Consider the following 20,676-nt stretch of genomic DNA (forward strand, 5'->3'; position numbering starts at 1 on the left):
GAAAAGAAAAACGAATTGCTATATATTTTTTTTAATTTTTCCTTTAAATTATTCGAATTATTTAGAATTTATGGATGTCTGAAATGCCAGATACAATATTAGAAAGTTAGAAAAGAAAAATTCATCATACGACCTATTGCGTCGTTAAGGTCGTTACGGCGTGCGGCGTACCTTACAAATAACCAATCGGGTCTCTGGAGTGACGCTAAGAAAAAAAAAATTCAGACAGAAACTCACAGACCAATTACTGAACAATCCGTCAGTACTGCAGCCAATCAGTGGAAGGAGGGGGCGGGCCGTTAGCGGAAACCGGAAGCGCATGCTGGAGCTGTGTGTGACCTGAGAAGGTCTCCGGCCTTGTGCAAAAGTTGCACGGTGAACGTAGCTGTGAACTTCCCCAGGCTGTCTTATCGAAAAGCACAGCAGAGCTGCGATGTTTAAGTGCAAGACAGTATGGAATAAGCTGGCTCCGCTGGCCCGGGCCTCCTCCACTTTGTGTCTGCAGAATGCGAGGAAATCAGGCAAGTTGAGATTAACAGTCACCTGTGAACTTCATTTCAGTCTTGCTGAACAACAGCTTCCACAATTTCTATGAAAACACTAACGTTACTCAAGACACCGGTAGGATAAGCGTTTAAAAACGTGTGGATAGTCAAACAAATAAAGCATTCTGAGTTGAATTGAATAGATACAAAAAAACTGAAGTTGAATTCAGTGCTGTCTGCGATAACAGGACATATGTTCCAACACAAATTTATGCAAAAACTCTACACGGACATTCTGTAAAATTAATTATTCGACGCGAAAAGTTTGAATGGGTGAACTTAATGCAGGAGTGCAAGAGTTCCAGTATTATTATTATTTTTTTGTGCCAAGGTCGGCGAGCGTCAAGTCTCTAACGTTACCTCTCATACACTTTTAGCTTTGACAACTCCATGCCGCTGTCATTACATTTTTTTCAGTAAGAAACTGTCTGTACCGCATCTTAAAACATTATGAAGAATTATATCGTAGCAGTATTGTGGTCTATTTTAAGATGGGCTGGCTGTATCCTACTATACTGCTTATTGCATGGATGTTTACCAGTTAAATAATGGTCGAGTAGAAAGAAAAAAGATGAGTACCGGTAGTTCCTATTTCACATTAAACTTTATAAGGGGTGTACATTAATGTTTCAAATTGCTCACGGTTCGGAATGCATAACTGTTTTCAATTAACTTTTTTTTGGATGGAGCTTTTCACAATACAAATCGTTTCAAAGTAAATTACAGAAACTGCATTATGTTTTTAGGGTCATGGTTCTGGTGTGCTATGTTCAGGGAAAAATGACTTCTATCAAATAAAAATAAAGAAAATAAGAACAAACAATAAAAACATCAGAACAAAGATACAAATAAAATAAACATTACCTTTTTGGTAAGGAAATTAAATAAAGTAATCAAATGTAAAATAGCATTTCATATTTCACTATATAAATTATATATAAATTATATATAATCCTTATTAAAGTTACAAAAGCTATTCGGTCAAGAGCAGTGAGTGATTTCCTTGTCTTTTGTTGTTTGATTAACATTAAAAGCAGACAGAAGGAATATTATTATTATTATATTAATATTATATTACCTGTTGTCACTTTAAGACATAATGCACGGATTCAGTACAATGATACTGAACACAAGACAAGTTGCTTTTCTCGACTGTTTACATTCACTTAAGACATAACCGAATATTTTTGCTAGGATACTCACCAAGATTAGCCTAGAAATCCAGACGCACCCTAGCGGCAGCATATCTAATCTGCCGTGAGTGTCGTCTAGCAACTCTCAATACATGTCTGAGCTGTAAAAATCAAACTCTGTTTAGGCCAATCACATCGTGTATAGAGTCGGTGGGCGGGGCTTAACATAGTGACGGCCGAGTTGCGCTTGCGTGCTACTAGTAAACACAGAAGCTGGCAAATGGCGATCTTTTGAATCAGCTTTGACAGTGACTCTGGAAGACATGGAGTTAAGCTTTTCTCTGAGAAAAGAACAAAGAACGGCACTGAAGTCATTCTTAAAAAGGGAAGATGTGTTCTGAGTTTTGCCGACCGGATACAGCAAAAGTTTAATCTGTTAACTAGCTCTGCTTCACGTTGCTCTGGTTGGTTCTAGCTCTATCCAATTGCGTGCAGAGGGAGTTTGAAAGACAACCGTTTATCCCGCCCCTCGGATTGAGCCCTGTCTATGGTCAGTTTCCAGACCAAACATCTTGATGTGGGTCTGGCTTGTCAGGCTACACCAAGATGGACACGTGGACATCATTTTTGTGCAAATTTGTCTGTATAAGTGCGAGACTTAAAATAACTAAATATTTGCGCGCTGTCTGAGATGCCGCTTACCGCGTTTGCAATCGGAAATAGTAAAAATAGTTTGTATTCGTCTAAAGATATTTTTATTCTATATTTCCTGAAGGAATTGATAAAAATGATGATTGATTTTTCAGTGCTGAGACATGGCAGAAGGCTGGATATGGCTCAAAAAGCCCAGATGTCATCAGGGACACCAGGAGGGAGTGGGGAAAACACTCTGTATTACGTCCTGGTTGGTGCAACATGTCTGGCGGGGGGAGTTTATGTAAGTATCCCTTTATGACTTGATTCTTCATCCATCCAATATTGACAGTATACCAAATATATATTTCTCACAATAATTTTAATTATTTTGTCATTTGTTTTGATGTTCATACTGTTATGACAGATACAAGTAATGTTGCTTTTGCTATACTCTGCCAGTTAAACTGCAGGTTCCGTTGATTTCAAAAAAGAGGTTAGATGTGCCATGAATATAAATGGTATACATTTACTTGTAACAGACTTTATCACACAAGATACTGTGACTTGCACTTGGTGAAACAGGTTAATTAGCTTGATTATTATGGTTCCTTGTATAGCAGTTTCTCAACACCTCCTTTTCAGACTCTGGATCAAAGGTTGCATCAGTTTTCTTCAGTGTAGTAAATAATGTTGTTATAATTTCAGTCACAAACTTTATTAAGTTGTTTTCTCCTCTCAGATTTTGTTCTTCCAATGTTTTTAAATATGATGTTGATTCTCAAAATGAGTGTTGTTTATTTGTTTGTGTGTTTGAAGGCATACCGCACTGTGTCGGGGGACAAGGAAAGATATAATGAGCGTATGATAGAAATTGCCAGTAGACCAAAACAACAACCAAAAGCAGCTGAGGCTGTAGGTAAGTGTGTACACTCTAGTGCAAAATAATTGTATAAAATCTAAACATTTAGAGGGGGACAAAATAAACAAATAAAGTGTAGCACTAAATCTGGTAGAATGTTACACATTGTTGTAAAATACATTCATGAAAAACAAGTAAATATATTTATAGATTAGGGCCTATATACTAAGAAAATAAGACATTTGTTTTATTTTAAAGGCACAGTTTTTTAATGAGGCAGCAACATATTCTAGATTGGGCAGAACAAGAAAGGCTATAAATAATCTTTCATTACGCAAAAGTATTGTAATACGAAAGGCTCCAATACAGAGCGACACAAAGTGGGCGGCACATGAACCACTGAGCCACTGCCAGTGGGCGGCAGTGGCTCAGTGGTTTATGTAGATCGTCTACAAACCAGAAGGTTGGTGGTTCGATCCCCGGTTCCACCTGACCAAGTGTCGAGGTGTCCTTGAGCAAGACACCTAACCCCTGCTGCTCCCGACGAGCTGGATGGTGCCTTACATGGCTGACATCGCCGTCGGTGTATGAATGGGTGAATGCGAGGCGATATGTAAAGCGCTTTGAATGACCATAGGGTCTGTTGAAAGCGCTATATAAATGCAGTCCATTTACCATTTACAAAGCGCTTCTGGGCATCCCTTGCACAGGATGATGTGCTGGAAGCAACACAGAGTCACAGTGCGCCACGGTCTGTCCACATTGAAAAGTTCACAACACAAAGAGAGGATATATCGATGTGTAGTGTATCGATCTAGGCAATATTTTATTGAGCCATTTCTTTTTAACAGTTTAACATTTACTGTGTGTGAAGAACAATACAATATCTAGTCCAGTGCTGTGATCTAACAGACACCTGTGTAGAAAGTAATACGATTTACAGCAATAAACTCCAGCCGGAAAAAGTCATTTTATGTGAAACCATAGACCGTTATCTTCAGATCAAATATAATAGGAACGCTGAATCCTCGTGAAGAGAGTTTCATTTTGTTGACTGTCGTAACCAAACGCAACGTGCCGTCTGAAAGCTGAATGGAGAGTGACTGACAGCTGCAATGGAAGAAAGCATGCATTGACGTGAACTTGAATTTAATGACTTAAATATTCATCTGTACCTCACATTAAACTATGGAATGGCTTCAAAACACTTATAATATAGTGCCAAAGCTTTGATGCTGTTTAATGTTTTTGTGCCTTTTATGAGGCACTGGGGCGTAACAATTTTCAAACACAGGATATTATATGCACAGTAACGGATTTGGATCGTTTCTGTTTGACTGATACCTGATCCGGCAAATAATGGTGGATCGGAGCTGATAGCGATACTGAGTGTCAGCTCGGTGCATCCCTAGTCTTTCTTCTTTAATTATTATCAGAGAAGTTTAATTGGTATGTTGTCTTTTGTGTTTCAGCTGAAGTTGTGGCAGAATCAAAAGAAGGTGAGTGGTTATGTCTATACACTTCTCTAGATTCCTCCATTTGTCTGTCTGTATGTGCACATTCACAGCTTTGCACACAGAGCACTGCAGTGCAATACTTAAGCATTGGCTTAAAAATGTCAGTTATTGGATGACTTTGTCATTTGTATGTTTTTAAAATCATGATTTGATTGGAAAACTAAGCTGAAAACATAATATAAGTGATGTAATACCGTTGTGCTCTGAGGTCTCATGGCTCTGGATGTTACTAGGGCACACATGGGTGGGTATTAACATGCACAAAGTGTCCTGTTCATGCATGATGACGCAAAACTTAAATTAGGAATTGTTACTTGGGAATTCTTAACTCTGCTAAGTCTGAAAAAGGGGTAACACCCTAAACTTATTAAATGGTTATCTATTCTATTATTTACAATGATCAAGTCAGCTCCTGATTGCATGTTTACTATCTTCTTTTTGTTATGTGCATAACATTGTGTAACTATCTTGGTTTTACCAGAGAAAAACACAGTTGATTTTGTAAAATTTATAAAATCTGAAAAGAGGTTATGTCAAACATTATATATTTGTATTTTTTCCACAGTTCCTCTTATTATTTTAGTCAAGGTTTGTTGTGGTAAAATCACTCCTAATGCCGTTTTTATTTCGAATGACTAATTAGACATAAACAGGAAGCTTTTGGCTACTGTAGAGTTTCAGAACTTGTTTTAGGTTGTATCAAATTGTCAATTATTTTGATTGGACAGTTTTCAAATAAGAATATTTAAATTTTGAATTTAATTACCTGAGAAAGCAAACTTTCTTTATGAAATCCAGGGTTTCATGTACAACGTTTATACACTACCGTTCAAGTAAGATTTATTTAAAGCTGCTGTCCGTAACTTTTTTTGTGTTCAAGATTTACAAATATTATACAATGACAATGTACAACATTAATCCATTTTCTAAACCATGTTTTTGTCTTACCCTGAATTATTATGGTACACTTATAATAAGTGTTTATATTGGGACTATTTCAGGTCAGTCTGGTAGGTACCGCTGTGGAGGAGCACAGCCCCTGTGTAACTCGCCATAGACATAAACAGAGAGAAGTACCTCCGGCTGAATGTTCTTCTGCAAGACACGTGCAGTTCTGTTTATTAACCGCTAGAGTGCAAAAAGTTACGGACTGCAGCTTTAAGTATTTTTAAGTGACAGTAATGAATTTTACATTGTTACAAAAAAAAAAAAATCACATTTCCACAAAAAAATATTAGGCAGCACAGCTGTTTTCAACATTGATGATTAATAATTAATGTTCCTTGAGCAGCAAATCAGCACCTGCCATCACATGAATAAATTAAAATTTTAAATATAATAAAATAGAAAAGCTGTTATTTTAAATTGTAGCAATATTTCATAGTATTACTTTGTTGATACTGCATTTTAAATAAATTCAACATCAAATAAATGCAGTCATGGTGAACAAAAGGCATTGTACATGAATTGTCACTTTTAGTCGTGCATGCTTCTTGGGACACTGTATACTGCATGTCTATTTCATGTTCTTATTAACTGCCTTTTGACTTTTTTAAATGTCATCTTTAACTCTCCTAATATTTCTGCATTATATATACACTTTCCTCTACTTAACCTTAATTGTACTTAAATAACTCTAAATAAGCATCTGCCATGAATAGTAAATGTAAACTGTCAGCCGTCTTTAGGATTGTCACCGTGACCTTCCACCTCTGCTCATACATGGTGAACTATCTTCTCTATATCGAGTGTTTGACTGTGAGCATTTGTTTTTGTGTAACTGCCTTGTGGGTAACTCCATTGACATTCCTTACCCAACCAATTGGCTATCCATTGTTTTATTCTAAATTTCACTGTGCTTTTTTGAATTGAGAGGTTAAAATTGCACAAAATGTATCGGTCTTCTTTCCTCAATTGGGCCAAGAAGGGTTGGATTGAGGTGATGTTCTATGAAGTTTTTTTATCGTTGATGGATGTGCCTGAGGCTCTTCTTCATCGTGTCTTTCACTTGTCAGTTGTGTATTTTGCGTCACACATTGTCTGTCACCAACCAAACATTTCTACCACAAGAACACCAAAATGTTTTCCTTCTTTTTCTGTTAGTCCTACTAACTCTTAAATTTTTGGAAGAAAGCTAGTTTGTCTTGCTTTAACTGCTTTATTCCTGTTAAAATATTAGGATTTTTTTTTAGCTGGCTAGCCTAGACTTTGTCTGGATTGTCTGTCCTGTTCTCGTGTGCACGATGAAGCTGAAATTTTGGAAAAACTCTCATCTTCTTCTGGAATTGGTTTTAAAGACAACTTTTGTTAATGCTCATGTTCCTCATATGTTTCTGTTGGACTTTTTGATTGGCATCGTCACATTGACCCAGCCTCAGAATCGACTATAAGCTACGAGTGTTAAGAGAAAAATGGCAAAGAGGAGCTTTGAGATTTTTGATGTAAGAATCATGGAATTAGTTTAATATAAAGGTAGTCAAGTCTAAGAGAAGATTCTGGAGAATTGATGCACTGTAGTCCTCCCCAAAACGTGATGACCCTTTCATGGAGGGGCACACAGAAAATTTTGCAACTAAGGAAGGAAGTGGATGAAGACTGACATCTTCACATTCACCTATTCCTATTGTCATTTTCCTTAACTTTTTGACCCTTTTCCGATAAATTCATTCCTGACCCTGGATCCTTCATTTTTCCATTATCACCAGAAGAACCACTCGTACAACCTATCAAGCATCAAAAGTGTTATGATCCAAGGCAATGAAAAAATGCTAGGTATTTTTTTAAAGTCAGTTATCTACTCATAATCCTGCTTTAGATGCTGCAGCACCTCTGGAATCCATCCCAGAACCATCTCAAGAGCCAGTCATAAGTGGTAAGAGCTGAGGAAGACAGAATGGAGGATTGTTTTTGTGCATCTTCTGTCTCAGTCAAACAATCTTGTGTTTTGCTCATCTGTGGCATTAGAGCCTGTTGCTGAAGAACCAACTCCAACAGAACCTCCTGTTGAAGAACCTCCGGTAACAGAAGCTCTTGTGGAGTCCACTGAAGCTGAATCTGTCGCAGAAGCTCCCGTAACTGAAACCGTTGCAGAAGAACCCGTTGTGGAAGAACCTATGACAGAACCCATTATAGAAGATTCTATTCTGGAACCTATTGTGGAAGCCCCAGTAACGGAACCTGTTGAAGCCTCTGTAGCAGAATCCATCATTGAAGTCCCTGTAACAGAACCTGTTGAAGCCTCTGTAGCAGAATCCATCATTGAAGTACTTGTAACGGAACCTGTTGAAGAAGCTCCAGCAGTTACACAGAGTGAAGAGCCCTTAGCTCCAGTAGTTGAAAGTGGTAAGATTGAAACCTCTGCATGGAAATCCAGGATTTTTTTAAAGGCAGGAAATAATTTTATTTGGAAATTGAGGTTAACATTTTTCCTCTCCTCTTACATCGTGATTAAGAAACAGAGCCCACACCTGTAATCATCGCTGAGCATGTTCCAGAGGCTTCATCCGTTTCTGAGAGTGGTAAGAGTCCAGTTTTGACTGGATGGGAGTCAGTTATGCAGTTTAAACATGTTACTGATAAACATACTGTACTGATAATTTGTTAATTTACACATATGGACACCTATTTTAAAACGTACTATTACAACACATTTTGATTTGTATGGCTACATATGATATGAGTTGTTTGATTTGATTGTTTCTTGGTCTTTATTTGGTTGGTTATTTCCTTTGTTGTTGAAGATCATTTGTTTTTCTGGTCTATATAAACCACATTGTCCTCACTACATTTCAAGGTCTTATCTTTTTTTCTCCACTCAGCCGTTTCATTCTTTGAATGATTTTTGTCACAGTGTGACTGATTTAATGCTAATGGCTAATGCTAATTGTACAGGTCACACACTTATGACCGATTTTCAGCTGTGTTCCCAGATGATTCGAGGTGTCGTTTGGACTAAATTTACTATAAAATGCTAATCTCTCCCCTCATCTAGCGCTGTGTTCCTGAGATCACTCACGTTTTCTTGTACAGATAATGTTAAGTGCACTCACATGGCTAATTCCAGATTCTTCATGTCAAGTTATTCATAAAACCTTGTTTGTGTGTTTGTACTTAATGTTTTTCTTTAACCAACCGCAGATCCTGAGCCATCTTCTGCCGCTGTGCCCCTTGAACCCGCTGCTGCTCACTTAGATTTCCCTGAACATGTACCCTATCTGCTGATTGGTGGAGGCACGGCTTCATTTGCTGCAGCGAGGTCCATTCGGGCACGTGACCCTGGTGCCAGGGTGAGTCTGTCAGTTTGGTAGTAGTTTGGCAGAATTATAGTAATGCTATGTTTTGTAATCATCAATACTTCATCAATATAATCACCAAAACAGGTTTACTAAGAACCCTCAAATATGAGTATGAGTGACCTTGTGTGAGACTTCCTTTTTTTAATATAAAGACATATTGTCCTGTATTAAAAGCAGTAATATAGAAAATAATCCAGTACATGTGATTTTGTAAAGACAACCAAACCATTGTTTCAAACATTGTTTCATTGTTTTTTATATTTTCATTGTACAAAAAAACTGTTGAAATATCTGGAAAATATTAACTTTTTTAATTAACAATGTGTCTGAGATTAACTTTTTTAAAACAAAACTCTTAAAGGGAAAATTCTGTCATAATTTGCTTACTAACCCTAACCCCTTTGGTGCACAAGTTTACATACATTTTAAGAGCCCTAAAAAAGCATTCTGTGAACATTTATTTTTCTTCCAAAAAAACATCAACACAGATGTGCCTTTTCTGAAGCCCATATGCAAAACATATATATGTATCAAAGTAGGTTTGTGTTTGCTGCACAGGTGTTGATTGTAACAGAGGAGTCTGACTTTCCCTACATGAGACCACCTCTCTCTAAAGAACTCTGGTTCTCTGATGACCCCAAGGCCACCGAAACACTGCGCTTCAAACAATGGAACGGCAAAGAGAGGAGGTGTGTGACAAGTGTCCCAGACCATTCAAAACAGACCTAACACTGTTGAGCTGGTGTTGTTGTCAAAGGGTCATAATTGCAATTCTACATTTTTTGTTCAGACTATTTGCAGATATTATGATTATTTAATTCATTTCTTTTTTGTTTTAGTATTTACTTCCAGCCTCCCTCGTTCTATGTCAGTCCTGCAGATCTTGCTAAAGTGGAGAATGGGGGTGTGGCTGTGCTCACTGGCTGTAAGGTGAGACACTTTGACATCAGCATCTTATGTTGCTGTGGAGTTGTGCTCTTAATTATTCCACATGAACAAGTCTGAAAAATGCTGAGGTCACAGAAGAGGGGAAATGTTTTATGGATGTGCGTGTGCGTGTGCGTGTGCGTGTGTGTGTGTGTGTGTGTGTGTGTGTGTGTGTGTGTGTGTGTGTGTGTGTGTGTGTGTGTGTGTGTGTGTGTGTGTGTGTGTGTGTGTGTGTGTGTATGTATGTGAGAGTTGTCCACATCATAACCCTGTGTGTCTTTGTACCTATGGTGTAGGTGGTACACATGGATGTCAGAGGAAATAAAGTCAAACTGAGTGATGGTGCAGAGATCTCCTATGAAAAGTGCTTGATTGCTACAGGTATGCATATAATATTCACATGAACACATACACAGAGGTGTAAAATCTATTGCTGACTGTCCTGGAAATGTATGTGTGTGTATTAGGTGGGGTGCCTAGGAACCTACAAGTGATTGACAGGGCAGGACAGGAGGTGACAGAGAGGACAACCCTCTTTAGGAAAGTATGTCTTGCTTTGCATTTTTCAGGCAGAGTGGAGCAGTAGTGTTTAAATCAAATCCTCAATTGTTTATGTCAGCATGAAGTCAAAATTGAACCCATGTATATTCTTAATGCATGCTCCTGGTCTCATTGTGCACAATTCATTAGTACATGAAGAAACTTTATCAACATACAATAAATCGCTTGGAAAGGCACTTGATTTAAGATCAGCTTAAATTTAGTTTTCGTACAAGGTAGAACCAAAATAAGATGTTTCTTTAGATGAGCACTTAATAAAAGAGCATATGCGCATAATCTCATAAGATGCCAAATTCATAAATGTAAATGTGCAGAACACCACTGGAGGGCACCCTTATGTTAATAATGTCCTATAGCATTTTGCACACCACTGTAAGAGTTGGGTTGTTTTCTTGTTAACTAGAGGACTGTTAAACATTGAGCTTAAAGGGATAGTTCACCCAAAAATGAAAATTCTCATTATTTACTTACCCTCAAGTTGTTCCAAAACTGTATAGCCCCTTTCACACTGCGATTCCAGCAAATACACGGATAATGCGACCCGGCATTTGTTCCCGGGCCGCTAGATTTGGTCCATTCTCACTGCCCGCTAAATACCGTAATATGTGCGCTTTCACACACAACCCGTAACGGTCCCGGAACGAGTTGACACGTGACTTCCTGATGTGACGTATAATGGCGAGCGATCTCAGCTTCAGCGCGGATAGTAAGGAGCTCCGTGGTCTCGACTTGTGTCCAGTTTGCGCACATTTCTTGCTTATTTAATTTTAGTTTCTTTTGTATACGAACACTCTCTGTGTTTAAAACACCGACTAGCTCTTCTGGCACTGCAGGGTTGTATTATTGAAGAAAAAAGCTCTAGGAGTCGCACGATAACTACGTACACGTTGCGGCATTAGTTTCGGCTTTTGTTCACACAGTGCTCGTCCCGGGTCGAATACCGCAATGTTACTAGGTCCCTGACCCGGGTTCAATTCGTTTATCAATTCCGGGACGTGGTTGCTTTCACACAGAAGGCGACCCGACCCGGCAATGTTTCGGATATATTGCGGGTCCGACGTGCAGTGTCAAAGGGGCTTATTATGAGTTTCTTTTATTCTACTGAACACAAAAGAAGATATTTGGAAGAATGTTTGTAACCAAGCAGATCAAGCAATCATTGAATACCATAGTATTTTTTCCCTACTATGGTAGTTGATGGTCTATCTGCTTGGTTACAAATATCTTCTTTTGTGTTTAGAAGAACAAAGAAACTCATACAGATTTGGAACAACTTGAGGGTGAGTAAATGATCAGAGAATTTTCATTTTTGGGTGAACTATCCATTTAAGCTTAATTGTACAATTTAACAAACATTTGACGTAGAATGCTAATATCTAGGAAATTATTTTATATTGCCTCAAATTTGAAATCTTGTTCCTACAGTCCTCGAAAACCTGGAAACGGCAAGGAATGTCTAATTGTGGGGAAATTAATGGGATTTTCTATTTTAAAAAAAGTTATGTTCAAATGTAAAATGTTATTGGTTAAAATTGCTCCTTGATGCAGTTTTATTGTTTTTGTTGTTAAATTGTTTTTTTCTCTCCTGTAAATACTTTTTTAATCTTTTATCTAAATCCTAAAACATGTAATAACTGGAAAGCTAATTTAAATTTGTTGGTGTTTTTGATAGATTGAAGATTTTCGATCTCTAGAGAAGATCACCAGAGAGGTTAAGTCCATTACTATCATCGGTGGAGGCTTTCTTGGTAGCGAGCTAGCATGTGCCATGGGTCGCAGATGTGAGTCCAAACCCTCAGCTGTCATTTAAAAAAAAAAACAGGCCAAAGGTGTTTGTAAAAATAACTCAACTAAGTAGTTATATCATGTTTTAAAATATCCATAATCATATTAGTTACATGATCACATATTCCCACAATAGTAGTATATTATGCATTATTTGATTATCCCCAATTACTACCAGCTCCATGTCAGGTATAATTACATATAAAATGGAGGCCACATAGCATTTGACCACATGAATATTTTCTCAACACTGTAAATCTTTTAATCAACTCCTGACCAACACATTTGAATTATTATTTGAAATATCACTCAGTGAGTTTTCACGTTGTATAATTACTGTATGTCTTTGGAAGGCTTTTGTCATTCAAACAAATACCATTTTTTTGTCATTTTGTTATTTACATGTAATAATGGAGGAATGGATTTTTTTTCCCCTGCAGAACTTGTTTGTATTAAAGGGATAGTTCACCTAAAAATGAAAATGTGATGTTTATCTGCCTACCCCCAGTTCATCCAAGATTTAGGTGTCTTTGATTCTTCAGTAGAACACAAATGAAGATTTTTAACCTTCAACCGTTGCAGTCTGCCAGTCATAAAGCATGTGAATGGTATCAACTCTATGAGAGTAAACAAAAAACATGCTTAGACAGCATGCACAAAAACCCTGCTGCTCGTGACGACACATTAATGTCTAAAGACACGAACCGATCGGTTTCTGTGAGAAACACAACAGTATTTATGTTATTTTTTTACCTCATATCCGGACAAATCTCATCAAGTGTTCCCATCCGCTATTACTTCCGTCTGGTAAGGTCAAACTGGCGGGAATATATATATACGGATGGGAACACTAGATGAGATTCGGCTGGATATGAGGTAAAAAAACAAAAACAAATACTGTTGTGTTTCTCACAGAAACCGTTCGGTTCATGTCTTAAAGGGGGGGGTGAAACACTCCGTTTCAGTCAATCTCATGTCAATCTTGAGTACCTATAGAGTAGTATTGCATCCTTCATATCTCCGAAAAGTCTTTAGATTTATTATATTTGTAAAAGAAATATGGGCTGTACTGAGTCTTTCCGGAAAAAAAACGAGCGCCTGGAGGCGTATCGTGTGAGCGGAGCTAAAGAATGACGAATGCGCAAAGCGGTGACGTCCTCAAGCGTGGAGAAGCCCTTGCTATCGATCTCAGCTAATAGATATGATCCATTGATCCAGAATCTAATTCGGAGGCTGAAATAGAAACAGCAACAGCAGGACGTCCGTCTCTATGTACTGTCAACATTTGTCTTTACTCTCAGTTTATGAGGACATGATTCGTTTTATGGACTATTGTATGAGACTAGACCTTAGAAGTAGCAAGCAAAACGGTTTTGCACGTCAGACTAGTGTAACGTTATACAGAGAACAGTAACCGTTAGTGCATTTGAATGACGAAGCACGCGATCGTGTCGTTTACTGATGTTTACATACGCGACGATAAGCAACAGCACAGACATTGGAAGGAGTTTTACTCACCGGCTGCTTCCAAAGCAGGACCGAACCTTTATCGCTGGGACGGCTCCATCAAAAACACACTTCTTGGAGTGTGGAGATCCACTTTGCGATGCGACTGAAGCATTTCTGCGTTCAAATCGGTTCAAATGCAGCACTGCCTTCCCGGAATGCTGTGCTGAAGCGTTGAAGTCGAAAATTCAAAATTAATAAAATCAGTCAAATGCAAAATCAGAATACTCTGCAAGCCTCCAATAATTAAATAATAAATAAAACAAATATTTTTATGCATTTCATTTTGTGAAGATTGTGAAACTTTTCTTCTCCTGCGTCCTATTCTTCCATTATCCAGAACGGCAGCACAGCTGAAAGGTTTGTTTGAGCGGTGCCCTCTACTGTACATGTGAATTTGCATTTTTACCTTATTTTAATTTTGGTGTGAAGAGGTCTTTACATTTGCACAAAAATGAAACTTTTTTGTTATAAAAACCAAAGGTGAGAAAGTAAACGCAAAAGTAATGTAGCGCATGACTTTTCTTAAAAAGTAACTAAGTAACTCAATTCGTTACTCTTTAAGGAAGTAACGCAATATTGCAATGCATTACTTTTCAAAGTAACTTTCCCCAACACTGGTCTTAAGACATTAATGTGTCGTCACGAGCAGCAGGGTTTTTGTGCATGCTGTCTAAGCATGTTTTTTGTTTACTCTCATAGAGTTGATACCATTCACATGCATTATGACTGGCAGACTGCAACGGTTGAAGGTAAAAAACTTCATCTGTGTTCTACTGAAGAAACAAATACACCTACATCTTGGATGCACTGGGGGTAAGCAGGTAAACATCACATTTTCATTATTGGGTGAACTATCTCTTTAATATATTTACTTAGCCCCTGAAATGTTGAAAGTTAATATTTAACTCATTAATTAAAAGGGGTGATGAATTGAGAAATCAACTTTCCCTTGAGCTTTTGATATATAAAAGGTCATGGTAATATAAGAATATCCTGTAAGTTGCAAAGCTGAAAACGTAATTTTGAGTCAAAGAAAAGCTTTTATAGACACCAGGCCCCGAAAATGATTGTGTGTGAAACTTTGTTGTGTAACACCGCCTCTACAGAATAATAAGCACGCCTAATTCAGTAGCCCTGCTAGCCAGCAGCAATAAACATGCCAAAGAAGATAGCAAGATATTGCGCTATTCCTGGTTGTGGAAAACCATAGTCGCCGCATAAGCTTCCTTCGGATCATAATATTAGGAATGTGTGATACGTCATTTGTATCACATTTGGAAGACATGTATGCGTGTTCACTTCCTTTCACTGTGGAATCGTTTGTAAACAGGTGTCTCGTCGATGCTGGATTTGCAGAAATATTGAGATTAAAACACAATGCTGTGACTTCTATATTGGATCTGACAGGAATGGTGCAGCACACTTTTTTGAAAAAAGCAACATTTTTTTTCAATGTAATCGTAGTCCTGAGGCTATGTGTTTTCCAGCCGGGCTACCAAAACATACGCCCATCGGCAAGCCACTGAATCTCAAACAGTGAAATAATATTCATTTCTTGAGGTGTGTGTGTGTGTGTTTGTGATTCACGCTTATATCCATCGATCAGATGGGCCAAGTAATATTCTAATCAATCGGGTGAATGAGAAATAAATCATTGTGTTTGTTTGATAAACGCGTTTACAAGTCCTGTGATCGAGAGAATCATTCCGGTTGCCATTTTCAAAACAATCCCTCCCTCATGTGAACTGAACTGAAAGCGGAGCTGAAACTCATTAAATGTGAAAATCTTATCCAATCCTAGCCGTGGGCATTTACTTCCAAGTCTGGAGTGGCACGCCCATCAAAACCCAGAATTCAGAAGACAGCTTCAAAACTGGTGTAGAAAATAGCGTAAATAACATCGTTAACATAACAGTTGACCTCATACTATCGTATACATTTTTTTAAAACTTAGTTCATGACACCTTTAACAAAACATTTGAATGTATGCACTTCTCTGATGTCCTTATAATGGGTCACAATGTTTGTTTTATTTTTGTTTTATTGTAAAATTATGATTTACAATTTGCTTTAGCAGTTTCTTTTAGCAGTAATCTATAAGGAATCAAAATATAGTCTGATTATATTTCCTAGAATGTGTCATGTTATGGTGCGTCATTTAAATGTCACATTATGAATTACTAATTTCGTCATGTAATTTGAAATCAGTTCTGACTACAGTTGTGTCTGTTTTTGTGTTATAAGGTTTGAGGTTGGCTTTCAAAAATATGGAATCTTTTTTTTTTTTAATGAAACAAACTACTGACTTTTCCTCTCTCCTTTTTGCCATTGCGTTGTTTCCCTTTTCCTCTTTGTAGCCACTGACCTTGGTATAGAGGTGATCCAGATGTTCCCAGAGAAGGGTAACATGGGAAAGGTACTCCCTGAATACTTGAGTAACTGGACCACTGAGAAAGTTCGGCAAGGTAAGAGAATGAATAAAGGACGTTTGTATGAGCAGCCTGACATAGAAACACCATATTGGCTCAACCAATAGCATGTGTTCTGAATGAGATTACTAGTTTGACTAGATTACCTATTGCTTTTTCCAGGTCTTATTTGGCACAGTAATAGCTTTCTTTAGATTTAAATGTCCATATCCAGATTCAATATATTGGCATGTTTAAAAGTTTGAAAGCTAAAAGTTGACCACAGCTAACCTTTTGATCATTCATAGAGGGTGTGAACGTTATCACGGATGCTGTAGTGAAAAATGTGAGCTACAAAAATGACAAATTGGAGATCAAATTGAAGGATGGACGAGTGGTGAGTATCATGTCCTGATCATCTGTTTGCTAATTGTATTATGGTTATATTTTGACTTGTGTTATTAACACTAATTAACACTTCACTTCACTTTGTCGTTTTAGGTGAAGACGGACCACATTGTGGCTGCAGTTGGTTTGGAGCCTAGTGTGGAACTTGCCAAATCAGGCGGGCTGGAGGTGGACTCTGATTTCGGAGGATACCGTGTTAATGCTGAGCTCCAGGCTCGCTCCAACATCTGGGTGGTACTTATGGCTGAGGTTTTGTCCAGCAAATCTTAAAAAAGGGCAGAGAGGAGAATTTTATACTGCTGAAAGTGTCGGTATTCAGTAGGCCGTGCCAAGACAGAAGGTCCCTAATAAAGAAAGATGATTGGCTCAGTTTTCATAGGAAGTGTATTAGTTCTGAATCACAAAGTTTTGGACCTGATAATCAAGGTTCCTCTTTGTTTGTGTTTTAGGCAGGAGATGCTGCATGTTTTTATGACATCAATCTGGGCCGGAGGCGTGTGGAGCATCATGACCATGCGGTTGTCAGTGGCAGACTGGCTGGAGAGAACATGACTGGAGCCAGCAAACCCTATTGGCATCAGTCTATGTTCTGGTAACCACACATCTTCAACAAACATAGCTAATATGTGTTTTTAATAGCATCAGGTATTCCAAGCTTCTTGAAAGCACTTAAAGCTGCACTATGACACTTTTTGCACACTGCTAAGAGTAAAGCGTTTCTGCCAACCGAGGGTAACGCAGATATGATGCAAGTTGAGGCAACGTGGGGGAGAGGACGCTGGCGTCGTCTGTTCGCCGCTTCTCCACCCACAAATGATCATGTTAATGTACTATTAGATTTAGATTTTATTTTATTTCCTTATGTTTGTGACTAGTCTAACAGTCAGAGCTACTATTGGAGCTGTTGCTGATTGCTGGCAGCCACTGAGAGGACGTTGTTCCTCGTTTCGCCGTTTTCCACCGCTTCTAATGTTTACGTTTGAATTGCTGCGGTTGGTTGGTTCTGGTTTGGTGGACATTTGATGTTTCTCGTCGCGACTGCTCACTGGTGGTCTCCCTTGGGCTTAAGCTGCATGGTGGCTGAAGTTTGCACCGGGCTAGCGTCATCTGGGCCATCGTAATCGGCGTCCGGCATGATGTTGGGATGTTCCGCTTCTCGGCTGCGCCGCTGTTCCATCTTGCATTGCGGCGGTGGAGCGGCTTGAACTTCTGCGCCGACCCCGGTGTGTCCACAGAAGTGCCCGAAAAAATGTTCTGCCTCCTGCATGCTGCTGCGGCGATCCCCATCGTTTGAATCGATTTGAATCGTCATGAAGACCCATCATCTGGTCTTCAGCTGTCCTGCCTCGGCGATGTCATCGGGACACTGCCGCTGGGAGAAATCTGAAACATGGAGTGGACCACAGTGTGCTGCGGAGCTAACAGAGACTTCCACCATCAGCTGTTTTCTGTTCACCATCAGCTCTGTTTCTGTTCACCATCAGCTCTGTTTTCTGTTTCTGTGTTGGTTGATTGTTTGTAGTATTCTATATTTTTACTTGTTATTCATTTTTTGTTGTTATCCCCCCCCCCTCCCCTTTGTTGCACTTTGAGATTCTTCGGAATGAAAAGTGCATTATAAATAAAATCTATTATTATTATTATTATTAAGTGACAGGCGTCCTGCCTCCTTGGTTAAAATAGCTATTTTCTCAGAATTTATGAATAGTTGGGGACATTTGGGATATTGTAAGAACTGAACCAAATATATAACACTGGCCTAGTGGTTTTTGGATATTTTACTGCAAAAATACTACATGGTGCACCTTTTAAAAAAAAAGTACCGGAATGTAAGCGAAAGTATGAAAGTGCTTGAATTAAACATGAAGTACATTTTGTTAAAGTAGCATTATTACAAAGACTGAATGAAACCACACTACTGAATTGAGGGGAAAGTGGGGGAAAAAAAATGAAAAAAGCAGCGGGAGCACATGGATTGAGATCACGTGCAGGCAGTCCTTTATAATAAACGCTTGAGAAGCATAGAGTTTAACTAACTTAAAATCAGGGAAGTGCAAACTCAGTGTTGCTTTGCTCAGTATTGAGCTACAAAAAAATTGGCTAATTAACATTCCAATGAATAATGCCTAATAAGTAGTGTTCATAAGATTTACAGATTTTAGTTGTCAGTATATGGCTTAACATTACTGCAGTAATAATTAACACACTGTCTTCAGGAGTGATCTAGGACCAGATGTTGGGTATGAAGCCATCGGTATAGTGGACAGCAGTCTGCCCACTGTGGGAGTTTTTGCTAAAGCCACGGCCAAGGACACACCAAAAGCTGCAACCGAACAATCAGGTACACAAACATTTGCTAACATGTTTGCTATTGCTCTATTTTGGTATTGTTTGTATTGTGTCCCTTTGTGGTATGAGCTGCTGGATGCCTTGAATTACCCTTGGGATTAATAAAGTATCAATCATCATTAGCTAACCCACTTCCTAGGTACCAATTTCAGCAGAGTGCAAACAAAAAAACACACACACAAAAGAAACTAATTTCTCTCTTGTTTACAGGCACTGGAATCCGTTCCGAGAGCGAGACCGAGGAGGTTGCCGGGGCATTTAAGGCAGGAACAGCAACCCCTCCACCTCCTATTCAGCAGAAGGAGGATTATGGGAAGGGAGTGATATTCTACCTAAGGGACAAAGTGGTTGTTGGTATCGTTCTGTGGAACGTCTTCAACAGAATGCCCATCGCAAGGAAGGTGAGCTGAGATGTCATTCCCTTTCTCCATTCATCTTCTTTTAGTGTTTTTTTTTCTGATAAACATTATTAATTTGTTGTTTTGTTGATATTTGTAGATAATCAAAGATGGAGAGGAACATACAGATCTGAATGAGGTGGCCAAGCTTTTCAACATCCATGAGGACTGAATAATCTTTTGTTTTCTCTGTTCTCTGTCCATATCTTTGTGGAGGGAACATGGGAAAAGACACACACACACACACACACACACACACACACACACACACACACACACACACACACACACACACACACACACAACAAATGCATACAGGCTTACAACAGCCTGTCATCTGTCAGTTTGACCTTGAACTCTCTGAGATCAGGACATGCAATGCTGCCTCTGGGTTGCAAGGTGGCGCTGTGATTTCAATGTGCTCATGGATTGGTTCAATCTGTATCACTCAATTTTCTACTGAGGGAAATCTTTACCTGTTGTTTGTATTGAAAAGTGCTGTGTTTTTCTTTTTTTTGTTAAGGTCAGTACATTTTCATCTCGCTTTGTGAATGCGTCTCTTCTAAACACCTCTTCCAAAGCCTCTAAACAGACGGGAGAACCACTTTCATTAAATACTGCAATAAAATTGCATTGTGAATCAAACAAAACCAGATGAAAGACATTCCTCTGACACCTGGTAGTAAAAAGTTTTCTGTCTACACGATCAAAGCAGCTGGTACAAATGAAACGAAATAAAAGTAAATTATTTTTAATTATGCCTAATGTTTCATTTTCATAAAATTTTCTTCCTTTCCAGAAGTCAGGGGAACATACCCTCTGCAAGTGCAAGAAATGTATAAGTTGTGCATTTGAATACCTCTGTGTCCGATATTGGCATGACCCTGAGGGTTTTGAGATGTGTGGAGATGCAATATGTTAAGGCTCATTAAACCTGTGATTGCCTGCAAACATGTTCCCTAACATAGACTTGACCTATTTCCTTATGCACCAGCACTCTGATATACAGGTCAGAGTAATAGAAAACTGCTCATTCTGTCTTTCTGCAGCGTGATAGCCATGGAAAAAATACAAGTTGAGCCTTATGAAATATTGATATTTAATTGAATGTTTTGACGTCATGTGTCCAAATGCTGTTCGTTAGTTATTTTGATGCAGCACTCACACTTGAGTCAGCACTGAATTGACTGCAAGGAACAGATTACAGGTTTTAAGATAATTCAGTATAGGGTGGGATAGCGATAACAGGTTTCTTGATCTCTATTTCAATTATTTTCTGTGTATTTCAGCTATAATGCCCAAATTGTTTAAATGTGAAATGATCTCTTTGCTAATGCTGAACATGT

The 20,676-nt window shown here is 38.5% G+C and overlaps 1 protein-coding gene across 4 annotated transcripts; it reads left to right on the forward strand.

The window, feature by feature from the left end:
* The first annotated feature begins 285 nt into the window (after positions 1–285).
* On the forward strand, positions 286–20,085 carry aifm1 (apoptosis inducing factor mitochondrion associated 1). Of its 4 annotated transcripts, none has more exons than XM_067439184.1 (20): positions 286–521; positions 2,485–2,615; positions 3,131–3,230; positions 4,646–4,672; positions 7,506–7,562; positions 7,655–8,032; positions 8,143–8,208; positions 8,828–8,976; positions 9,544–9,674; positions 9,825–9,915; positions 10,209–10,293; positions 10,380–10,456; positions 12,146–12,254; positions 16,125–16,232; positions 16,484–16,572; positions 16,677–16,817; positions 17,033–17,175; positions 18,800–18,924; positions 19,143–19,333; positions 19,431–20,085. In XM_067439184.1, the coding sequence occupies exons 1-20, from the start codon at positions 434–436 to the stop codon at positions 19,500–19,502; spliced, it is 2,358 nt and encodes a 785-aa protein (XP_067295285.1). In that variant the 5' UTR covers positions 286–433; the 3' UTR covers positions 19,503–20,085. The 4 variants fall into 4 exon arrangements, with proteins under 4 accessions (XP_067295285.1, XP_067295286.1, XP_067295287.1 ...); XM_067439185.1 differs by having other exon boundaries at positions 7,685–8,032; XM_067439186.1 differs by lacking the exon at positions 7,506–7,562.
* The last annotated feature ends 591 nt before the right edge of the window (positions 20,086–20,676 follow it).

Source organism: Pseudorasbora parva, chromosome 3 (genome assembly GCF_024679245.1).
Source record: "Pseudorasbora parva isolate DD20220531a chromosome 3, ASM2467924v1, whole genome shotgun sequence".
NCBI lineage: Eukaryota > Metazoa > Chordata > Actinopteri > Cypriniformes > Gobionidae > Pseudorasbora > Pseudorasbora parva.

What these genes read in the sequence shown, in the direction of transcription:
- aifm1 (XM_067439184.1), top strand. Translation starts at nt 434, where the DNA reads ATGTTTAAGTGCAAGACAGTATGGAATAAGCTGGCTCCGCTGGCCCGG. An exon ending in TCAAGAGCCAGTCATAAGTG is followed by an intron (nt 7,563 to 7,654) that starts GTAAGAGCTGAG and finishes CTGTGGCATTAG; the next exon opens with AGCCTGTTGCTGAAGAACCA. An exon ending in AGCTGCAACCGAACAATCAG is followed by an intron (nt 18,925 to 19,142) that starts GTACACAAACAT and finishes TCTTGTTTACAG; the next exon opens with GCACTGGAATCCGTTCCGAG.